The sequence below is a fragment of the Myotis myotis genome, unplaced genomic scaffold, assembly GCF_014108235.1.
Source record: "Myotis myotis isolate mMyoMyo1 unplaced genomic scaffold, mMyoMyo1.p scaffold_m19_p_9, whole genome shotgun sequence".
In the NCBI taxonomy this organism is placed as follows: domain Eukaryota; kingdom Metazoa; phylum Chordata; class Mammalia; order Chiroptera; family Vespertilionidae; genus Myotis; species Myotis myotis.
In genome coordinates this window covers 78,135,665-78,156,388 of record NW_023416401.1, presented here as the reverse complement: position 1 = coordinate 78,156,388, position 20,724 = coordinate 78,135,665, and the positions used below count along the sequence as shown (strand labels likewise).

The 20,724-nt window shown below is 41.0% G+C and overlaps 1 protein-coding gene across 12 annotated transcripts in view; it reads left to right on the top strand.

Annotated features, from left to right (window-relative positions):
• Positions 1 to 20,724, top strand: part of RALGAPA2 (Ral GTPase activating protein catalytic subunit alpha 2) — a 304,655-nt gene that overhangs the window by 184,382 nt on the left and 99,549 nt on the right. For 11 of the 12 annotated variants that reach the window (XM_036321186.1, XM_036321180.1, XM_036321182.1 and 8 more), the window contains 7 exons: positions 1,172 to 1,240; positions 1,506 to 1,643; positions 4,782 to 4,965; positions 7,689 to 8,460; positions 9,151 to 9,222; positions 13,748 to 13,871; positions 16,312 to 16,467. In XM_036321186.1, coding sequence (XP_036177079.1) covers positions 1,172 to 1,240; positions 1,506 to 1,643; positions 4,782 to 4,965; positions 7,689 to 8,460; positions 9,151 to 9,222; positions 13,748 to 13,871; positions 16,312 to 16,467 — 1,515 coding nt within the window. The remainder of the gene's footprint in view (positions 1 to 1,171; positions 1,241 to 1,505; positions 1,644 to 4,781; positions 4,966 to 7,688; positions 8,461 to 9,150; positions 9,223 to 13,747; positions 13,872 to 16,311; positions 16,468 to 20,724) is intronic. The other variant, XM_036321185.1, reaches the window with a different exon arrangement.

Below are 20,724 nucleotides of genomic sequence, written 5' to 3'. Positions count from 1 at the left end.
GCTGGTTAGGATGCCCTCTGTGTGTGGTGGGAGGAGCAGGGGGGAAGTGGGGGACTGCTGTGTAAAACCAGGAGTCTCTCCCAGACTGAAGGCCTGGACTGTGCTTCTGCCATAGCGTGATTGCCAGCTGTAATGAGATTACTGCTCTAATACCCTCTGTGAGGGTAACTGGTGGAGGAGAGGGACAGAAGACCAGGAAGAATCGTCTCAGGCGTAATGTCCTGGAGGTTGGTTGCATTGGGGATGCTTGCTTGTACAGGAGCAGGTACCCTCCCCCCGTAGGGGCCTGGTGGTAAAGCACACCCATTCCTGCCAGTTTGTGTAGCAGTACTCTTTAAAACATGCCCTGTTCTTTAACATCCAGTGGCAACTCTTTTTTAAAAAAAAAATTATTTATTTATTTTTTAAATATATTTTATTGATTTTTTTACAGAGAGGCAGGGAGGGGGATAGAGAGTTAGAAACATCGATGAGAGAGAAACATCAATCAGCTGCCTCCTGCACACCCCCTACTGGGGATGTGCCCGTAACCAAGGTACATGCCCTTGACCGGAATCAAACCTGGGACCCTTGAGTCCGCAGGCTGATGCTCTATCCACTGAGCTAAACCGGTTAGGGCTCCAGTGGCAACTCTTTCAGGAAATTTGTTTCCATGTGGTATTAGAGGGAGAGTGATCTTGATTTATTTTTTCTTAGCCCTAGACAAATTTCACCAATGAGATCACTTTGTTCTCTCAGAGATACATCAAATATCACAAGTGATTTTTTACCTTAAGTGGCCTAGAGTGAAATAGAACTGTGCACATAGGAATATAAGGTGCTGCAAAATGGAATTGGGTTTTAGGGCAACCATATAATTTACATCTCCATGGAAGACCTTTGAAAATAACACAGTGCTGTGACACTAGGAAAACAGTGTAGAGCTGGGTCATTCATAAGAAAACCAAATGGGAGCATTTTCATAACTATTTTTGAAAATATTTTTTGCTTTCTACACAAGTGTGGAGACTGAAGATAGAAATTGTATGACTACAGATATTAATATCTCTTTCTCTGGGGCCCCCAATTTTGCCACCAACAGAATGGGATGGAAGCCACATGGGACTCTTACCATATGGCTTCCAAAAGTATCACTATGGTCTATTTGATCGAGGATTTTTCTTTTATACAGATCCTTGTGGCCACAATTGCTTTTCTTTTACCAAGTGCAGAGTACTCCTCAGTGGAAACAGATAAGAAGGTAGGTGACACACTGGCTAAGTTTCCCTTAGAGCCTGTTTTTTAAAAATGTAAAACAGAATGCCAAATAGTATTACATGCAGGGATATCCTCTAGAATATCTTTCTCTGTTAACCCTCGTGAAAACCTTACTCATTCATTTATTCCTTTTTTGTGTGTCCATTGAATAATTACTATTAAGCAGGGACAATTCTGTTGTTTGTTATTGCCTTTAGTGAAGTTTAAAAGACTGCAGTGTAAGGTACTGGGCCTGTTTTCTCTTCCAGTTCATTGTGTCCTTGCTCCTCTGCCTCTTGGACTGGTGCATGGCATTGCCGGTGAGCGCTCTGCTCCGCCCGGTGTCCACGGCGGCCCTGGAGGAGCAGCACTCACGCAGGGCCCCTTTGCTGGATTACATCTACAGGGTGAGTCTCAGTTGGGCCTGGAGGGTATGGAGTATGAGCTTAAACATCAGAGAATCACCAAAATAGGTTTTATGCATTTGCCTGTTTATCGATGCCCTTTTGAAAAGGATTTATTGAGCAGGGCAGGGGGGTGTAGGCGGGGGGGGGGGGGGGGGGGGGGAGGAGGGAGGCCTAAAAGAAACAAATAATTTAAGGAGGGAAAACAGGACAGATATAATTGTAGAGAAGCAATGATTACCATGTGAAAGATGCATGCATTTTCACATGACTGTCATCTTTAAACAACTGCTGTTTGATCAAATCCCCCAATTTTCACAGAACATGGTCCAAATCTACTTAACTTAAAAAAGAACTGTTTATATAGTAGGAATATCCATAACCTTAGTTTGAGAAGATCTATTTTTCAAAGGAAGAAAAAGTATAGTGGCCCCAGTAATGTCTTAAAAGATCTTAAGAAATAAATTAATGAAATGTATCACATCGAAATAATTACTGTCATCATTTTTATAGTACTTAAAATATTGTACTATTTCACCCCATACTCATGACTAGGTGTGGTATTTGCTCTGGACCCTTTAGACTGTCCTTCTACACAGACTTTAGTCTGTCCTGCGATGGCCTTATTTATTTATTTATTTAGCATTTTGGTGTCCATTCAATAATTACTATTATGTAGGACAATTCTGTTGTTTATTTTGGCAATGGACCTTTAATAATAGTTTTTTTTAAAGATTCCTTGTCATTAACTGATTACTTTTATTTTAAAATTTGTTAAATTAAAAAAAATATCACTTAATCATGGTTGAAATTCTACTAAAAAGTACTGTGTATTTTTAAAAGATTCTTCACTAGTTGAAGATTTTGGTTGCTATGTTAGCTTTATAAACCTATCTGAGGCTGGCTTGACCCACTAAAGCAGCCACAATCATTTAAATTTATCTCTCTTTTTTAAAGATGTCTCTTAAAATTGCTTTACCAATATAAAAGTCACCTCATAGTTAACATGATTCACAAATTTATTGAATAACTCTTCATTGTATTTTTAAAGGAAACTTCCTATTGAAGTATAAATGCATCTAGAAAATTGCATCAATCATAAGAAAGAGCTTGATGAATTTTCACAAAGTAAGCACACCTGTGAAACCTGATCCCAACTCTAGAAACAGAACATTCCTAGCCTCCCAGAAGCCCCCACTGTACCTCCTCCTCGTTACTAGCCACCCCCCAACACACAGGGATAACCACTATACTGTCACAGTACAGATTCATTTTGCCAATTTTTAACTTTGAATAGATGGAAGCATACAGTATGTCGTTTTGTGTCTGATGTCTCCACACAGCATTGCTTCCAAGGTATTCATTATATTATTGTGAATAGTTGTAGGTTTTTCACTCTCATTGCTATTTAGCAGAGTAAACCACGATTTATTTTTTATTCAACTGTTGATGGGAATTTTGGTAGTTTAGAATTTGGGACTATAAACGAAAGTTCTGTGAACATTCTATTCTATTATGTTTTTTTTGTACACATATGTATGCATTTCTGCTGGGTGTACACCTGGGAGTGGAGTTGCTGGAATACATATGTTTTGCTTTAATGGTAAAAACTAAGTAATTTTCCAGAGTGGCTATGTTAATTTACATTGTCACCAACAGTGTCTGAGAGTTGCAGCTACTAACACTTTGCTGTCTGGTAGGTATGCAGTGTGGTATTGCATCGTAGTTTTAATGTGCGTTTCTTATTTTTATAGCATTTGACCAATAGAAATTAATTCTCTCAATGACAGAAGCTCAATTTTTATATTAATAAGAAAGCTACCATAATTTTTCTGTACTACTTTTCTGCTAGGAAGATGACATACTTAGGTGGGTGTCCTCAGCTGACTACAGGTTCTCAGTACTTCTTAGCTGCGCACAAAGACTACATACCCCCAAGTCCTCCTCCAGTTCCCAAGAGGCAACGTGAGTAGAAGGAACTAAACGGGGAGATGTCCAGCCCGACAACAAGGCCTCCTGCCATGTGGTCAAATCCAAGGTCGTCATCTAAAAGTGAATTGACAGAAGGAGACTACACTTTGGGTGTTGAACACACAGTACAATATACAGATGATGTATTCTAGAGTTGTTCACTTGAAACCTATATAATTTTATTAACCAGTATAATCCCACTGAGTTCAATAAAAATATTTTTAAATAAATAAATAAAAGTGAATTGACTGCATATAAAAATATTTAGCCCAAAGATGTCTCCTTACTTTTTAGAGTATTACCTTGGTTTTCATAAAAATTAGGTTTTTGAATTTATAATTTTGAATTTATAATCAAAAAGTAAAATTTAGTATAGTTATTAGCTCATACATTTGGGCATACACAAGATGATTTATGTTTGCATGGCTTATAGAGCTTCAGTCAACAGCAATTGGTAATCAGCCAGTAAGCTTTTAGGAAACTGGTCTTGTCAGAATAAGAATACTTTAAAAACTTGTATTAAACTTACTTCATTAATCACAAATTTAAAAATTGTATTAAATTTGCCCTTCCAATTCTTGGGGTCGTGAATTATACTAATTCAAGTTCATGAATGCTTATGAAATGCCAACAGTCTCTGCTGGTCGTTTGTATTCTGCCATCCACTATACGTGGTGGTTGTTTATCTTGTGGCTTATGCAATAGCTAGGCTTCGTCTCCCAATTTACTTCCTTCTACTAATTATGTGGCTTTGGGTGGACTGGAGCAGGACTCAGGTGTGTACAACCATACAGCATGGCAAAATAGGCACTTTTTTACTTTTGCTTTTTTTTTTTTAACTTGAGAATGTATTTATTGTCATTGATGTGAAAGGAACAAATAAACTTGCTAATAGCAAGACTATGTTTTAGAATGAAAAGGACTTGATGTTTTCAAGTATTACGAAGCAAGTGTCCTACCTCCTAAGGCAGCGGTCACCAACCAGTGGTCCTGGTGGTCCATGAGGTCCGAAAGGTAGGTGACCGCTGGTTTAAGGAAACCTTTGGAGCAGTGGTCGCCAACTGTTGGTCTGTGGACCACTGGTGGTCCATGAGGTCTGAAAGGTTGGCGACCGCTGTCCTAAGGGACAGAGAGTTATCCGTGGCACACATTCCCTTCTGTTTTTCACAGGTTCTGCACTGCTGTGTTTGTGGCTCAAGCACATACACCCAACAGAGTCACTACACACTGACCCTGGCTGACCTGTCATCCTCAGATTATGACCCCTTCCTGCCACTGGCAAACGTGATGAATTCTGAGCCAGTCCAATATCACTCATCAGCAGAACTGGGCAACCTGCTGACTGTTGAAGAGGGTGAGATTTTTTTCAGAATATTAATTTTTGTGGGCAGGAAAAGGAAAGATTATAGCCTTTTATCCATGCTTGCTATATTGTTTTTAATTCTAGTTGTTGAATTCCTGGTTTCTAGAGTTCTCTGAAAATTCTGCCTTTCTTGTTTCTCCTCTTTTTCTCTGTTTCTTCTCTTCCCCTTCCTATTCTCACCTTAGTTGAATGTTGTGTTATTGAAGAACCATATGTCTCAGACCCATGGGACCCACAAGAACAGTTCATTTTCTATCCCCAAGGAGCTTTACATCTAATGGGAGAGACAGGATTAATACACAAGGACTCATTTGTGGGCTGGTAGCACCATAGCGGTTTCCCATGGAGAAGGACCAAAGCCAGACTTGGAGGGACGGACAGACTCTGAAAGAAGATTGTAAAGTGATCCAGACTAAGAGAGCATCCTGGAGAGAGAGATGGGAATTTGCGTGCCACAGTTTGAGGATAGCTCAGTTCCCAGCATAGGGGCCATTTTAGAATGTGGGTATCATCAGGGCTTAGTATGTCCTCCTTAACCAACCTTCTCTCCAGAACGACAAGAGCTCATCTCTGGAATGTGAGTCAAAATGTGGCTGTGTCATCTATACGTACATTGCATAGACCCACAATCCCCCCTCCCCTCAACACACACACACACACACACACACACACACACACACAAATGAGTATGTAAATCTAGTGAACTCTGAGTATTAAATAGTTTCAATGTCATTTTCCTGGTTGTAATATGGTACTACAGCTATGTAAGATGCTACTATTGGGGTGAAGGATATTTGGAATCCCTTTGTATTATTTCTTACAGTTAATGGAGGTGGGATTTGAATTTAAGGTTTAATGACCAAGTTCCAGAAACCTCATATTAGTTATTCTGATATTTTGCAAGAATACACTGAAGACTCATTTTGAGTTGTGTTGCTGGTGGATGGTGTGTGGCACCTGTTCATCTTGACTTCTTGTTACCCTCCCTTTACTTAATTATGTAATGGTCTTTTTCTGGAGTTCACTGTTTGCTTTTCCACACAATTGTAAATGCAAACCATATTTTTTTAAGAAAGTGACCCTTTATCTGTTTCCTTTGTTTCTTACCTTTGTAGTCCATGTCTCATAAAAAAAAGTAATCTACTTTTCCTAAAGTTATTAATTTATATTCACCCCTATAACTGTCATAAAAATTGGTTCACCACTTATTATGATTCATCACTTGAAAATAGCAGAGGATTAGCAAGTTAGTGGAAAAGGATAAACCTAAAAATGCACCTTTAAGTTTTGGTACCATTTTTCTTTCAGTGTACAGCATTCTTTGACTTGATCATTTATTAAACACAGATGATATCTTGTTCATTGAAAAGCAAAGAGAATCAAGAAGAAATCCAAGAAAAATCTGGACAGTTTTGTTTTCCTCAGTCATCACGTAGAATTTCTTAGATTTTAGGACCTGATAGTTTCTTTGTAGGATTTATACATCATAAAATGGGTGTTTTATAAATAAGTTAATTGGATTTTCAGTGTCTGAGAGAGAGGATGTTTAGTATGAAAAAGTTAATTTTCTTGTGGATTTAGATTAAGTTAATAAAGTAGTTTTGTTAATTTAATCAATTGACTTTATTTTATTGATATTTAATTAATTTTTTATTAATATTTAATTTTTATATTGTGAATTTAGAAAACAAGTATTTCCTAAACCTTTAAACCCAAATTTTAAATCTTAGTTCATTTTACTATCTAGTGATTTATTTTTGTTCACATTAAAAGGTATCATTTTTTTGTTCTTAGATTAATGCACAATTTTTTGTGAATGTGGTAGATAACACTCTCTAACTGTTCTCAAGCTTAAGTGATTGTCTCAATGCATTCTCGGGGATTTAGTTTGTTTGCTTCTCCATTCTGCCTCAAACTTTTTACAAGGCCCACTTTTAGGTGCCGTTTTCAGTTTTTCTGTACATTTGAAGTCTTGAAAATTTTGTAAATCAGTTGCTCTTGGGCATTTAATCATCAACTACAAATTTAGTTAAAGCCTTCTAAGCATTTCCATAAATAACTAATACATCAGATTCTGTTAAATATTTAAAATGCCCTAACAACAAAACATAAATTGTCACAATGATCTTAAAGCCAATTGCAAAATATACAGGGTGGGGCATAAGCAGGTTAACAGTTGTTGGTATGGAAAATAATACAATAATAAATAATAATACAAGTATAAATTTTGTGTTTCATATACTCACAACTGAATTCCGTATTTAAGCAGTCATAGGCTGGATTTATTTTCTTACCAGTGTCTGCCTTTATCCTAATGAGGGGAGCGAGTTAACCTCTCTGGTCCAGCTTCCACCTGCTCCCAGCCTCCAGCTGTTCAGCTCTGCCATCCTCTCCAACTGCAGATTTTGGCTTCCCAGAGCTCCCGAACTGTCACCTTTTTAAGGACAAGGACCTTTCTCTTGTTTATTGTTGTCTCTGCAAACTTTTAAATGCCCCTTTCAGAATGAAATCTTCATGTAAATTGATTCTTTTAGCAATCTATTTAAACTGTGCCTTTAAATTCATATAGAATGTGTCAAAAAACAAAGTAGGTTCAGAAGATTCCCAGACTAAAAAAAAAGCAAATAGTCTAAGTACAGATTGACATCTGGTGGTGCTCAGTGTTCATCTTCATTTTCCACTGTATCTTTATGTTTCCTTACTTTTGTTCACAGAGAAGAAGAGACGAAGTTTGGAGCTGATCCCTCTTACTGCCCGTAGGGTGATGGCCCACCTGGTGAACCACCTGGGACACTTCCCCCTCCGTGGGGGCCCGGCCGTGCTGCACAGCCTGGTCAGTGAGAACCACGACAACACACACGCGGAAGCCTCTGAGCTCTCCTCCGAGGTGTTCAGGAGCCCGAACTTGCAGCTGTTTGTATTTAATGACAGCACCCTCATCTCCTACCTCCAGACTCCCACAGAAGGCCTGGCAGGCGGCTCACCAGCGGGGGCTCTCTCGGACGTGAGAGTCATTGTAAGGGACATCTCAGGGAAGTACTCTTGGGATGGGAAGGTGTTGTATGGACCTTTGGAAGGCTGCTTAGCACTCAACAGCAGAAATCCTTCATTTCTGATTTCGGGCTGGCATCATCAAACATTTGGACCTCCGAGAGATTGTTCTCAAACTGAGGAGGGAGAGGATGCCCTCGACAAATTACTTGAAAACATTGGCCACACAAGTCCTGAATGCCTTTTACCATCACAGTTAAATCTAAATGAGCCTTCCCTACCCCCATGTGGAATGAATCGTGACCAAGAGAAGGAAATCATTGAGGTCATTTTGCGCCAGAACGCACAAGAAGCCGAGCATGTTCGGAGGAGTAACTCCGATTCGGCCATGAGAGTCAGCAGCCAGGAGCAGCCCTCACCCGTGGAGCCCCGAGGACCCTTTTATTTCTGCAGGCTGCTGCTTGATGACTTGGGAATGAATTCTTGGGACAGAAGGTAACAATCCACGCTAGACCTATTTTGTTATTTTTGTGTGAATTCTTTTTTTTATCAGTTTGGACTTAGGGAAGCAAGAACAGAAATGGAAATTTTTCTCAATTTCGGCCTTTACAACTTTTCTGCTGCTAAATTAAAGCTAGCTAGAAACTGCCCTGTATTGATTGCACAGGTTGATTCCAGGCATCTGGTGTACATTTTAAAAGCTATCAAATGTTTTCTGATGAAAGATAGCTTGGCATAGGAGTTCAAGAGACACAGTTAAATCCAGTGGGGAGTGTGGTTCAGTGGAGAAGACTGTGTGGAAGAGGGTAGCCCCCTGATAATGGGATGGGGTTTTTAAGGACAACAGTGGGGGAAAGAGATTCATAGTAGAGCCAACAGTGAAAACAGACACACACACACACACACACACACACACACACACACACACAAGTCACATACTCATTTACCACAGAGCCATCCAGTTTCCTGGATAGCAACGGGATGCAGTGGAATTTTGATGTCTTTGAATTCCTTATGGAGAATTGAGTTCATTCTGTGGTTTTGATCACAAATCTTTTGTTAATGCAGCAGATGGGTAGATGAGTGAATGGATGGATGATGGATAAGTTTGCCAGTTGATTGACTGGAAAGAGCAAAATTGGCCTGTGATTACATGACTTTTCTTCCATTCCTTTTTCTCTATAGGAAGAATTTTCATCTATTGAAGAAAAATTCAAAATTATTGAGAGAACTAAAAAATCTGGACTCCCGTCAGTGGTATGTGACAGTATATCACACCACTTCCTTCCTTTCTGTCTGTGTGTGCTTAGATGACAGATACACCTGCGGAGACACCCAAGGTAGTTCTGTAAGGCAGAATTGCTGACATTTGCACACGTCATCCTTTCGCTATTTTTACCCTTAGAGTAAGCTCACATGTTTGCTACACTAAAAAGAGTTCGGTGCTCCCACCTAATCTGTGCCTTTGATTGGGTACCTTTCATGAGGTAGCCAGTGGACATTCCTTTTCATTTAATCTCTTTTTCTGATGAGGAACAGAGCCTTACTTCGGTTAAAGATTACCCTGCCCGTGCTCACACAGTCTGTGTTGATTGAACCCCATGAAATGTCTGCTCCACGATTTTGTCAAGGTTAAAACCAGTTTGTTGTAATTAGTAACTTACTAATCGTAAGCCTCATTTTCCAAAGCTGGTCAAATCTCAGATCTCCCATTTTTTTCAAACAATCTTAGAAGCAACTCTAAACATGAGCTCACAATCAGTTTTTGATCTGGGGAAATGTATGCTTCCAAAAACATCCAGTAAAGTAAGTGTGGTAGTTGGTACATAACACGTGCTCCTTGAACAAACTGCTTTCTTAATCTTAGTTTTTTAAAAACACTTTAAAAAATAGCTTTTATTCTTCTTCTGTTTCCCTTAAGAATATCATTAGATTTATCATTAGAGATGAAAAACCTGAAGCCATTATTCCTCACGTTGCCCTTCATCATATTCAGTTTCCCAATTGTTGTTGTGCTTCTTTTCTCTAGAGCTGCAGTCGCCAACCTTTCGGACCTCACGGACCAGTGGCTGGCGACCACTGCTCTAGAGGAATAGAGACTGAATTCTCTTGAAGACTCTGTGAGGGATTTCTTCTGGAGGACTTAGGGATTTGCTCCCCTCTCCCTCTCGTCCTCCAGTATTAGACAAGCAGTCACTTGGGTTCCAAACTCAGCTTTTCAAGCATATGCTGAATTACTTGGTGCTTCTTAGTATTAAGTGAATATATTGGTATCTTGTAATTGTGTGTTAATGCACTTCAGTGGCATGAGGTACAATTGAATTAGCTCCCTGGAGTGCTGTTGCAGTAAATGTGGCTTTGGAGAGCTGATTGGCAAATCCTCTGCCCCTTGATTAACCTTTGCTAAAAACCACAACTCCTGGTGCCTTCTTGACATCTAAAAAGGTATCAACTTTTTTTTTTCTTTAGTGGAAATAAGTCAGGGACTCTTTAGCTATGAGAAATCTAGACTGTCCTGTGTATCAGTCAGTATGTAGATAACACTTCATGCTCCTCAACGTTCAATTTGGATGTTTGCATTTATTTATTTTAATTTTTTTTTAAGAAGGGAGAATGATCGTTTTTTTTTTTTTAAATATATTTTATTGATTTTTTTACAGAGCGAAAGGGAGAGGGATAGAGAGTTAGAAACATCAATCAGCTGCCTCCTGCACACTCCCTACTGGGGACGTGCCCGCAAGCAAGGTACATGCCCTTGACCAGAATCAAACCTGGGACCCGAGTCTGCAGGCTGACGTTCTATCCACTGAGCCAAACCAGTTAGGGCTGCATTTATTTTATATATCAGTTTCTCCTCCCTGCTCTCAAAGCATAGTTCTTGCTTAGCATACTCTTGGGGAAAATAGAGGCTATCTTGCAACTATCACCTATATACTCGGAAGTTAGCAAAGATGTAAATAGTGTGATGACTATTTACATACAGTGTGTTCCCCGCTTAAATATCAATGCCTCTTGCCACTCCGTGGTAAGGTGAAAGTTAAAATTGTTTCCTTTGCTTGGCTTTTTAATGTGACAGCACTGGGAAACTGAGCTATTCTGGCCTATTCTTAATAAGAAAGAAAAAATGCATTCTAATGAGGAAGAGGAAATGGTTGTTTTATGCATGTGTGTTGCTGAATTACCTGCTCCTTCATGCATGGGTCATGCAGCTTCTGGATATGAAATGTTGTTGATGTTGCTAATTATAATTTCAAAAGCCTGGCTCTAATAAGGCCAGATAGCAGCTTCTGCATCCTTGCAGGCTCTCTGTGGTGCTAACATCTTAGAGGATGTGAAATTTGATTAATGTTTACAACTAAAGATCACCTTTCCTCACACCTACACCAGTCAAGCAGTCACTGGGGCTTAGTTCCCTGTGCTCCCACATTGAATTAATGAGGACTCAAGAATCTCTGAGCAGCTGCAAAGTAAAAAGCTTAGGCTTGATAAACCTGAGATTGCTTTCCTGTATATAAAGTCTATAGAATAGAAAAAAATTGAATGCTGACTACTTTTTTTAAAAAAGAGAAAGCTGCCAGAAGAAATTGAGTAACTATACTGGTTTCTTCTGTGCCGAAAGAGACAGTGTTTTAGGTCATGGTTATGATCTCTGTTATCATCTGAGCCCCCAAATTGTTATAGCTCTAAGAATAAGCCAGCCAGGTTCTAGGCTGCCTGCTCACCCTGCCTGCTGCTCAGGGAGTAAATAGCGTCACCTTTCAGAGCTCCATGCTGCATGAGGACAAGCTTTCGGACAGTCTTGGAGCACAAGGTCTCTCCTTGAGCACAAGCGTTGAGCCCCAGGGATCCATCCCCAAAATACTCACCTCTCCTCATAACACCTGTTCTCATCAAGAGAAGCACCCCCAAGTGTGCGCTCATGCGACCCCAGTCAGGACATTCAGAGCATCCACCTTCTCCGGTGGCGGCAGGACAGTAAGCATCAGAAGCCTTACAAAAAGGCAGTGATCAAGATTCCATTTCTATGACTTTATTTTAAGGACATATCAAAGACAATGTGAACATGTCTAAAATTGGAAGCAACCTAAATGTCCTATAATGAGGATTGGGGGTGTGGTATATTACTGTAATGAGATGTTATACAACCATTAAATAACGTAGTTATAGAAAAGCATGATATTAAAGTGTTTACACTAAAAAATGGTTACATGGAGAATTGTATGTTTTGTGTATTTTATACAATAAAGTACTCATAAATATTTTAAGTGAAAAAAAAGTTGTAAACTAGAATATAGTAACTGTCATTTTTGTATACAAAAAATGGTAACAGGTTTTTTGCTTATATATTGAAATAACAAGTTTTTGTCATTTTTTAAAATTTTGACATTTTTATTGTATGCTTATTACATGTAAACTATGGGGGAAATGAATAAGGTATCTGGATAAATAGAAGAGTAATTTCCTCATCCATTTATTTATATGACTTTTTGGTTGAGTTCCAATTCATTCTGCTCATTAGTAAAAAAAACACACACACACAAAACAACAACTGCAGAAGGAAATACTTGCAAATATGTTAAAATATGATCCCCAAATTTCACCAGTACAGATGTCTCACCAGATTACAATGTTGAGATATTAAACAGTTAGACAATAGAAACATTTTCATATTGTTTAAACATTTGATAATTTTTTATATGAGATTGTTTAGAATATAATGCAGAAATAAGGAGAGGAATGGAACTATCCTGGCAGTGGTAATCCAAGTTTTAAGAAAATAGAAACTAGAGTGGAACTCTTGGATGATGAGAGAGTAGAGTGAACAATACTTGATTAAAGTTCTGTTTCAATGAAAAAAGTCTTCATCTCTAAACTATCTCTACATTGTTTGGAATAGGTCCAGTTATTTTGATGCTTTTCACAAATGACACTCTTATTCCAGTTTGTAATTTATAGAAATTGGTCACTAATACATTTAAATATACCATCATATCTCTGGTCAGTTCACCAGAAATTTAACTGGACATCTAGTATGTGCTAAGGACTGTACTAAATGTACAAAAGGTAAAAAGGAGGGGATCCTTTCCTCAATGTGCATATTATGTTTAAGGATTTAATAGCAATGTGCCCAAAATCCATCATGGAAGATATGGCCAAAGAGGTTTTGCTAGATAGTTATAAACCCTACTAAGCGCCCTCAGGTTAATCAGAGCACAGAGTGGGTATATACCCTCACAAAGAAAATATCTAAGTTTGCTCTGCTTAGAAAAAGTTTGTTTCTCATAAAGTCTTGTGAGGCATGTTCTACAGTTCCAATTATGGAACTACCCAATATCCTCAACTGGAAGTGCAGAAAATGAAATATGGGTGGTAACATGGATCTATTCACAATTGATATCTGTTTAAAATGCTTTCAAAGATATATATATTTAAGTGGAGAGAACTTGTCAAGTAGTGTGTTGTAACATGCTGTTAAGTATATCATCTGTCTTGAGAGAGTGATCTCAAGAATCAGACTGCCCTGCTTCAATTCCCCGTCTCTTGCTTGGTATGTGTGCTTTTTTAAAACTTTCTGTGCTTCCTCCAACCAACCTCTACGAGGGAGGTGACGATGATAATACTTGTCTCAGTAGGGTTGTTGCAAAGAGTAAATGAGATCATGTGTGGAACCTTCTTAGAATAGTGACTGGCCCCTAGTAACTTCTCAGTAGGAGTTATGCTGGTGGTAGTTGTAAAATAAGATTTGATATCTAAAAATTCTCACTTCTTTAAATTTTTATAGCCGTGAAACGCATAAAATTGCAGTGTTTTACATTGCTGAAGGTCAAGAAGACAAGTGTTCAATCCTCTCCAATGAAAAAGGAAGCCAAGCATATGAAGACTTTGTTGCTGGACTTGGATGGGAGGTAATTAATTTCATTCAGTAGGTATTTCATTCAGCATTATTTAAAGATGTATATAAACTAGACATTGATTGTATATGTCAGTGATGGTGAACCTATGACACGCATGTCAGAGGTAACACGCAAACTCATTTTTTTTGGTTGATTTTTCTTTGTTAAATGGCATTTAAATATATAAAATAAATTTCAAAAATATGTGTCTTTGTTTTACAATGGTTGCAAATATCAAAAAATTTCTATATGTGACACGGCACCAGAGTTAAGTTAGGGTTTATCAAAATGCTGACATGTCGAGCTCAAAAGGTTCGCCATCACTGGTGTATGGTTTTACAAGAATGTAATGAATTTGACATCTTCTATTAGTTGGTTTTCAGTACTTTATACATGAACTTTTGTTTCCCTTAACTTTCCTCTTAATATTATTTCATTTGTTCTTTATCAGAGCTGCATAGTCAGATCAGCTCAGATCACCTAACCATAGACAGTTTGTGGTAAGAGAAGACCATAGAGAATGGAAAAGAAATCAGTAACTTGATGGGTGAACAGACAAAGAGTTGGATGAAGTCAAATGTTGGAATGAAAATAGAATATAGTAACCATGATGGTTTAGCTATCCAACCTATTTCTCTAGGATAGATCCCAGGATGATTAACAATGAAAATTTTCTTTGTGCTTTTCTAAATGATACTCTAACAGACAGACATATGTACATTTATATACATCTGTGCATACATTTATGTTGGGAGACAGGGCTAGTGGGTCTCCTACTTGGGGACCGCACAGTCAGACACCCAGTGACAGCAAAGTGGCTCCTACTGCAGAGCCAAACTACTCAGTCTCAGCCCATCTCCAACTCTATCTCACCCAGGAGGATCACCCCAGTGCAACTCAGGTTGGGTGCAGGCAGCCATCCCCTCTGCAGGACCAAATTTAACAGGGCAGAGCCTCTGGGGCTTGGTAGAACAGATCATAAGTACCCTATTGGGCATGGTGCCTCTGAGCCTGCAGGAAGGGGCCAAGCATTTCATCCTGGTCCCAGACAATAGCTTCTGGGGCAACACACTTCAAATGTTAGAGCAGCACACCCTTCCCATTGCAGAACTGAGCTTAGCTGGGCAAAGCCAATTAGCAGAGCCAATCCAAACAGTCTCCCATGGAGGCATTGCCTGCAACCCGGTAGGAGGGGGCGGGCACTTCTTCTTCCTCTTCCCAGGATAATGCAGGCTGATTCCAGGCAACATCTTCCTTGGGAGACACTCTGAAAATCCCAGCTTTGCTAGGTACTCTGATCCCCCTTGCGGGACTGAACTCAGCAGGGCGGGGCCCCAGAGTGGCCAGGCAGGCCCAGTGATTCAACAGGTGGGTGCCGAGCCCCACTGACTGTGTGATGTGGTGGGAAAGTGGTCTCTTCCAAAGCTACACAGTTCAGTCACTGTCTGAGTCTCCACCAAGAGCTTCTCCAGAAAAAGACCCCCCATAGGTCCCCACGGGGTGCAGCCAGCAGACCCCACTGTAGTACCCGAGCACAGCGGAATAGTGTTGCCAGTACCTGGAGGATGGGGCAGTAACAATAGGAGCGCTTCACCCTGGGAAAGTGGCCTCTGGGTCTGTAGCAAACTCGCTTCTCTCCCAGGTGGACTGAATCCCCACTGGTTTTCACCTCCAGATGCTATTTACTGTTTATGCAGCCTTCTCTTCCTATCTCTGTTGCTCTGGCTTAGGGATTCCCTGCATGGGGTTGAGACCCCTTGTTCCTGGCAGGAGGGAGTTTTGCAGTCAGGATATCACTCCGGCTTCTCAGCCACCACACAAGGTGCAGAGGGCCATCCTTTCCACATCTCTGCCCTTCTTACCAGACTCTATGTGGCATCTTCTGTAAATCCTTGGTTATAATATTTCAGTTCGGCTAGCGTGCTGGGAGCAGGAGAATGTAGCTTCCACCTACTCTCCAGCCATCTTAGAATCTGAAACAACACTTTAAAAGGCAGTTTAGCAATGACTGTTAAATTTTGAACCATCTGTACCCGTTGACTCAGTATCCTAGAGAAACACTGCTTTGCTCCTCTGGTTTGACCTTCAGAAAACTCCATAAAACCATCAATAGGGAAACTGTGTGTGTGTGTGTGTGTGTGTGTGTACCACTAGCGGTACACACACACCCACACACACGCATACACACACACAGTCAGAGAAACAAAGCTAGATAAATATGCACCAAACTTTTGATAATTATTTTCTTAAAGTTGGTAAGATTATGGAACACTCTTATTGTTAATGTTTCTTTAGTATTTTAATTTTGTCTGACTTTGTATTACATTTGTTTTCGTTAGAAAACTATAGAAATGAACATAATTAATTTTTTTTTAAATGCAATTTCCTTCTTAGTGAATAAGAAGAGCTAATGTTTAAAACCTGTTTCTTTTTCCTCTGTGACCTGGGTCAGGTGGATCTCTCAACCCACTGTGGGTTCATGGGTGGACTTCAGCGCAACGGCAGCACAGGACAGACCGCCCCTTACTATGCTACCTCGACTGTGGAAGTGATTTTCCACGTTTCAACTCGGATGCCATCAGACTCAGATGATTCACTCACCAAAAAGGTAAGGACCTGGGGTGCAGGTGGGCTCTCCTGGTACTGAACAAAGGCCGTGATAGCATGCACTGAGACCAGCTAACTCTGGATGCAGCCTCGGTGTCCCTCTTCTCTAACTACAGCTGTAGTTAATCTGAAATATTCGGCGTGGCACAAACTAGATCAAGAAATAGGTGAAAAGCAATCAATCATTGAGTCTTAAATCCTGCGATTACGATTTAGGAAGAATCTTTAATGTTATTACTTTTGGATATTTCCTCACATGCCTGATAACTGACAGAAAGTGACAGTGTTGACCTCTCCTGTTGGCAAAGGTCGTAAGGTGTAATGACCCTGAACCAGTGGAGCCCCGAGAAAGCCAGCGCCTCTCGGGCTAGCTGTGCGGCAGGGTGGCAGTGGCGGTGAAGATGGGAAGTGCAGCACAGCTGGCCAGGTGTCCCACCTTCAGCGCTCTCCTTGGTTCCCCTTCACGTTGGCCCTGTGGGCGGTTTTCTCTAGATTCAAAGGAAACCTTCCCACCCCCAAGGCAGCTCCCCCAGGGGGACAGGCCTTGTGCTTTCCAGTCGGCTGGATGTTCACCTCGGGGGCTTCTGTTAGAAGTGAGGAGCACCTGAATGGGGAGGAAGCCTGAAATCTGACTCACTCCTGTGAGTTTCCCGATGGGAAGAACGTCCACTGGCCTGCTAGTGAGTGGCGGCCCCTGGAATTCCTGCCTCACACACTCTTCCTACAAGGAACTGAGGACAGCACCTGGTGGGTTGGAAAACGGGTCATTCAGATGCTGACTAAGGCTGGCCCTTGGGTTCTGGTGTGTTTGTGATAGCCACGTCTGGAGATAGGCAGACCTGGGCTCAGGTTTATATCCAGTTACTTTACTAGCCTGTGCTGCAGCTTCTTCATCTATTAAATGACATTTAAAATATAGCTTATGCCACACGATTGTTGTGAAGTAAATGGATAAGGCCTGTAAAATTGCTTAGCACAGTGCTGGTAAGATCTCTGACAGGAGCCCTCATCATTGCCCATCAGCATAATTGATTCTTTTATTCCCCTGGTTTATTAGGCAGATGATTGATATTGGCCGATGGGCCTCCCTCTACCCGCTTGCTTTCCTTCCTCTGCGGTTCTGCTTTTTGACTGCTGTAGCCGCTGACTCTGGACCACGATCATGGTGGCAGCAGTGAGTCTTCCCACGAGACCTCAGCACTCTGGTCTCGGCACAATCACAGACAACTCTCACTGTGACCGAGTGTTGAGGATGCACAAAGCCTGATGGGCTTTCACTCCCAGGCCATGTGCTAGCATGGCCTCCCATTGGCCGTGGGCTGGCTCCCCACAGACACAGAGGAGCTGCCTCCACGGCTTAGGTTTCGATGGCTGCCCCGGCTGTGGTGTTCTCAGTGAAGGGGACCCTGCCCTTGGTCGATTTCAGGTGACCAAGACCCAGGTGGGGTTCACACATTCGTTCCCTTCTAAGTTCCTTGTAAATTGCTGCTATTCTGAAAATGTGTCACCATATTCTATGATTCATGACTGAGAACTGTTTTATTAAAAGATAGGCATATATAGAAAAATTTTAAAAATTGTTTTCTAGGTAAAGTAGGATTGTGTTTTTTGAGAAAAGACATGGTGTTTTCTTGATGATATGCCATGCGATAAATAATGTTCCAAAGCTTGGCCTGCCTGAAGGATTCCCTACTGTAATAATAAAAATTCAGCTGATACCTTTTGCAGCTCCAAGATTCAGCATCATTAGTGACACACTCTCTTCATCAGGATGTCTCACAGCTAGACTAAAAATCAGTCACAGGAACAGCAGCCCACCGTTTCTTATCTTATTCTGACTAAATTGTCCCTAACAGCTTAAAAATGAGCTGCAAAATTCTAAAGTGATGCATGGTCTCTTCTGCCCCTATCATGGGGGCACTTTGTCAATTCTGCAATCCGGTTGCAACCCCATCCTGAACTCTTGATCCTTCACTGCTGAAATTTGTTAGCTCCAGCTAGATTAGATTTTTCACAGCTAATCTAACTGCTGTGGGGGTTTGCAGAGTGGGGACAGAGCTGTGCTATTGGATTTATCCAATTCATTTGACTCCAGGACTATAATTGCACTTATGTCTTACAAGGCTTTTATAGCCTCAGGCTGGCCAGCCGCATAAAAAACAAATTGGCAGTGATACAGTCGGAGTGAAAAGGGATGAAAGGCCCACATTATCAGTCTCCAGGCAGCACTGTTCTGGCAGGAAGTTTCTTGGTTAATTTACAAATAAAACTTAGATTTTAGGATGGGCACACTGTCAGCTGAACAATGGGGATGTCAGGCCTGACTGTTACTTAGTAAAAGTAGCAGTCGGGCCCGCTGAGGAGCAGGAATTCTTCAATCAAACAGACGACTCCTTCTGGAGCCAGCTGGCGCTGTAATGCAATTAGCCGAGAAAGGAGGTCAGCCTGTTAGGTGTGCACCATGACCAGTGTCACCAGCGCATGCTGCCTGGCAGCAGCAGGCAGAATGGCCCAGGCGGAGGGACTTTAAAACTCTGTCAGGACGAGAAGTGGCAGGAGGTGCACTTGATGTCTTAGGACTTAAGAATTGAGCATTTGCTTTGAGCCTGTTAAGCGCCTGTGCCTTCTGGAGCCTGCTGTGCAGTGGAAGCAGTAGCTGGCATAAACGACAGCTCCAGGACGAGACTCCTCAGTCCTCCAGATGACACACGAGTCCCATCAACTCGACTTGTGTGCACAGAACTTGCTGCTGATGAGTCTGTGATTTAAGGGCCTCTAATCAAAATTTTTCAAAACTCACAAAATATCTCTGTGATGAAATCCCCTTTAAATTGAACAACACTTTGAAGTTTCCAGAGTCTGTGCATTGACAATGCTGACAATAGGCCAGGTTAATTTATTCATTTTACCTGCTGATATTTTTTGTCGTGGGCAGAAGTGGGTGTGTTTCTGCTCTTTGATCCAGATTTATCAGCCGATTGGTCCTGTGGCCTTTGCTCTCAGTTTTGCGAGTTAGTTAAACTATGCTGTGCCCAGAGGTCTGAGGCACGTGGCATTGAAAGCAGCTTGGAGATGATGAATGCTGTGTTATTACCACACAAAAGTGACTCTTCCTTAGTTACAGAATCGCCACACTGGGAGGATGGGTCTGTTGGTGTGATGCTGTTCTCCCTTGCATAGTTCTGAGAATATAGTAGCACACAGAATTAGGAGAGGCCTACTTGGATTATTCAATTGAATAACCTAATTTAGGAAAAGGAGAGGAACTGCAAAATTTCAATAATCACTGTGTTACCTCCGAGCTAATGTCTTGCAACGTATGCTTCTGGATCCACAGGAGAGGTCACACAGAAGGTGCTGGCGTTAGGTGGCAGCCCACATTTCAAAGGCGTTTAGTAGGTGGGTTGCTCCTGTTAAGATGTTTGTGCCAGCATTATATCAAGGGGCACAGCTCTCACAATTAATTACCTTCCTCTGCTCTAAATTCCTCCCAAAGTTTCAACTTGATACTATTCATTTTTCCCCTGAAAACATGCCTTTATTGTTCTGCTGGCGATGCTGGTTACCATGTTTTCACTCCAAAGGGATTGCATTTCAGGAGTGTGTTGTGAAGTCCTTGAATATTTTATGAAAAAGGAAAAAGATAAATTTTAGCCTCTAAGATGGACATAGAGAAATAGAGATGTTAAGTGTTACTATGAGAACCTACTGTTTATGTAATAGGTTGCTTGCTACCCTTTTAGCTTTTATAGGTGGGGGGAGGGGGAGAAGAAAAAAATGTAGTGAGTGATTTTGCATTTAGAAAGTTGTAGATGCTATTCAGTTGTTCTGGATCATCGTGACTTGTGGTCTGCACCCACAGTTGCATTAGTCCCAGAGCCCATATTCAGACACGATGAAATCGTGTGCCCCTCGATATTGGTACAAAGGTACAGGTTCCACCTCTTTTTAAAAAAAGAGAGAGTGAAGTGTAAGAAGGCATTGTAACAAACAAACTTCCTTTGTAACCTTATAAATGGAAAGGAGGCCACGTTAGGGTCACTTTGGATTTTCCCTTTGTGGTCAAATAGTCTATAAAGAAAATGGTTTTTATACTAATATTAGAGGCCTGGTGCACGAATTCATACACATATGGGGACTGGGCCTGCTGAGGGGAGGGGCTGTGGGAGGTTGGCTGGCAGGCCCCACCCCCAATTGGGGTGGGGTGGCCGATCAGGGCGGGGCTGGCCAAGGGGAGGGGCTGTGGAAGTTTGAGAGA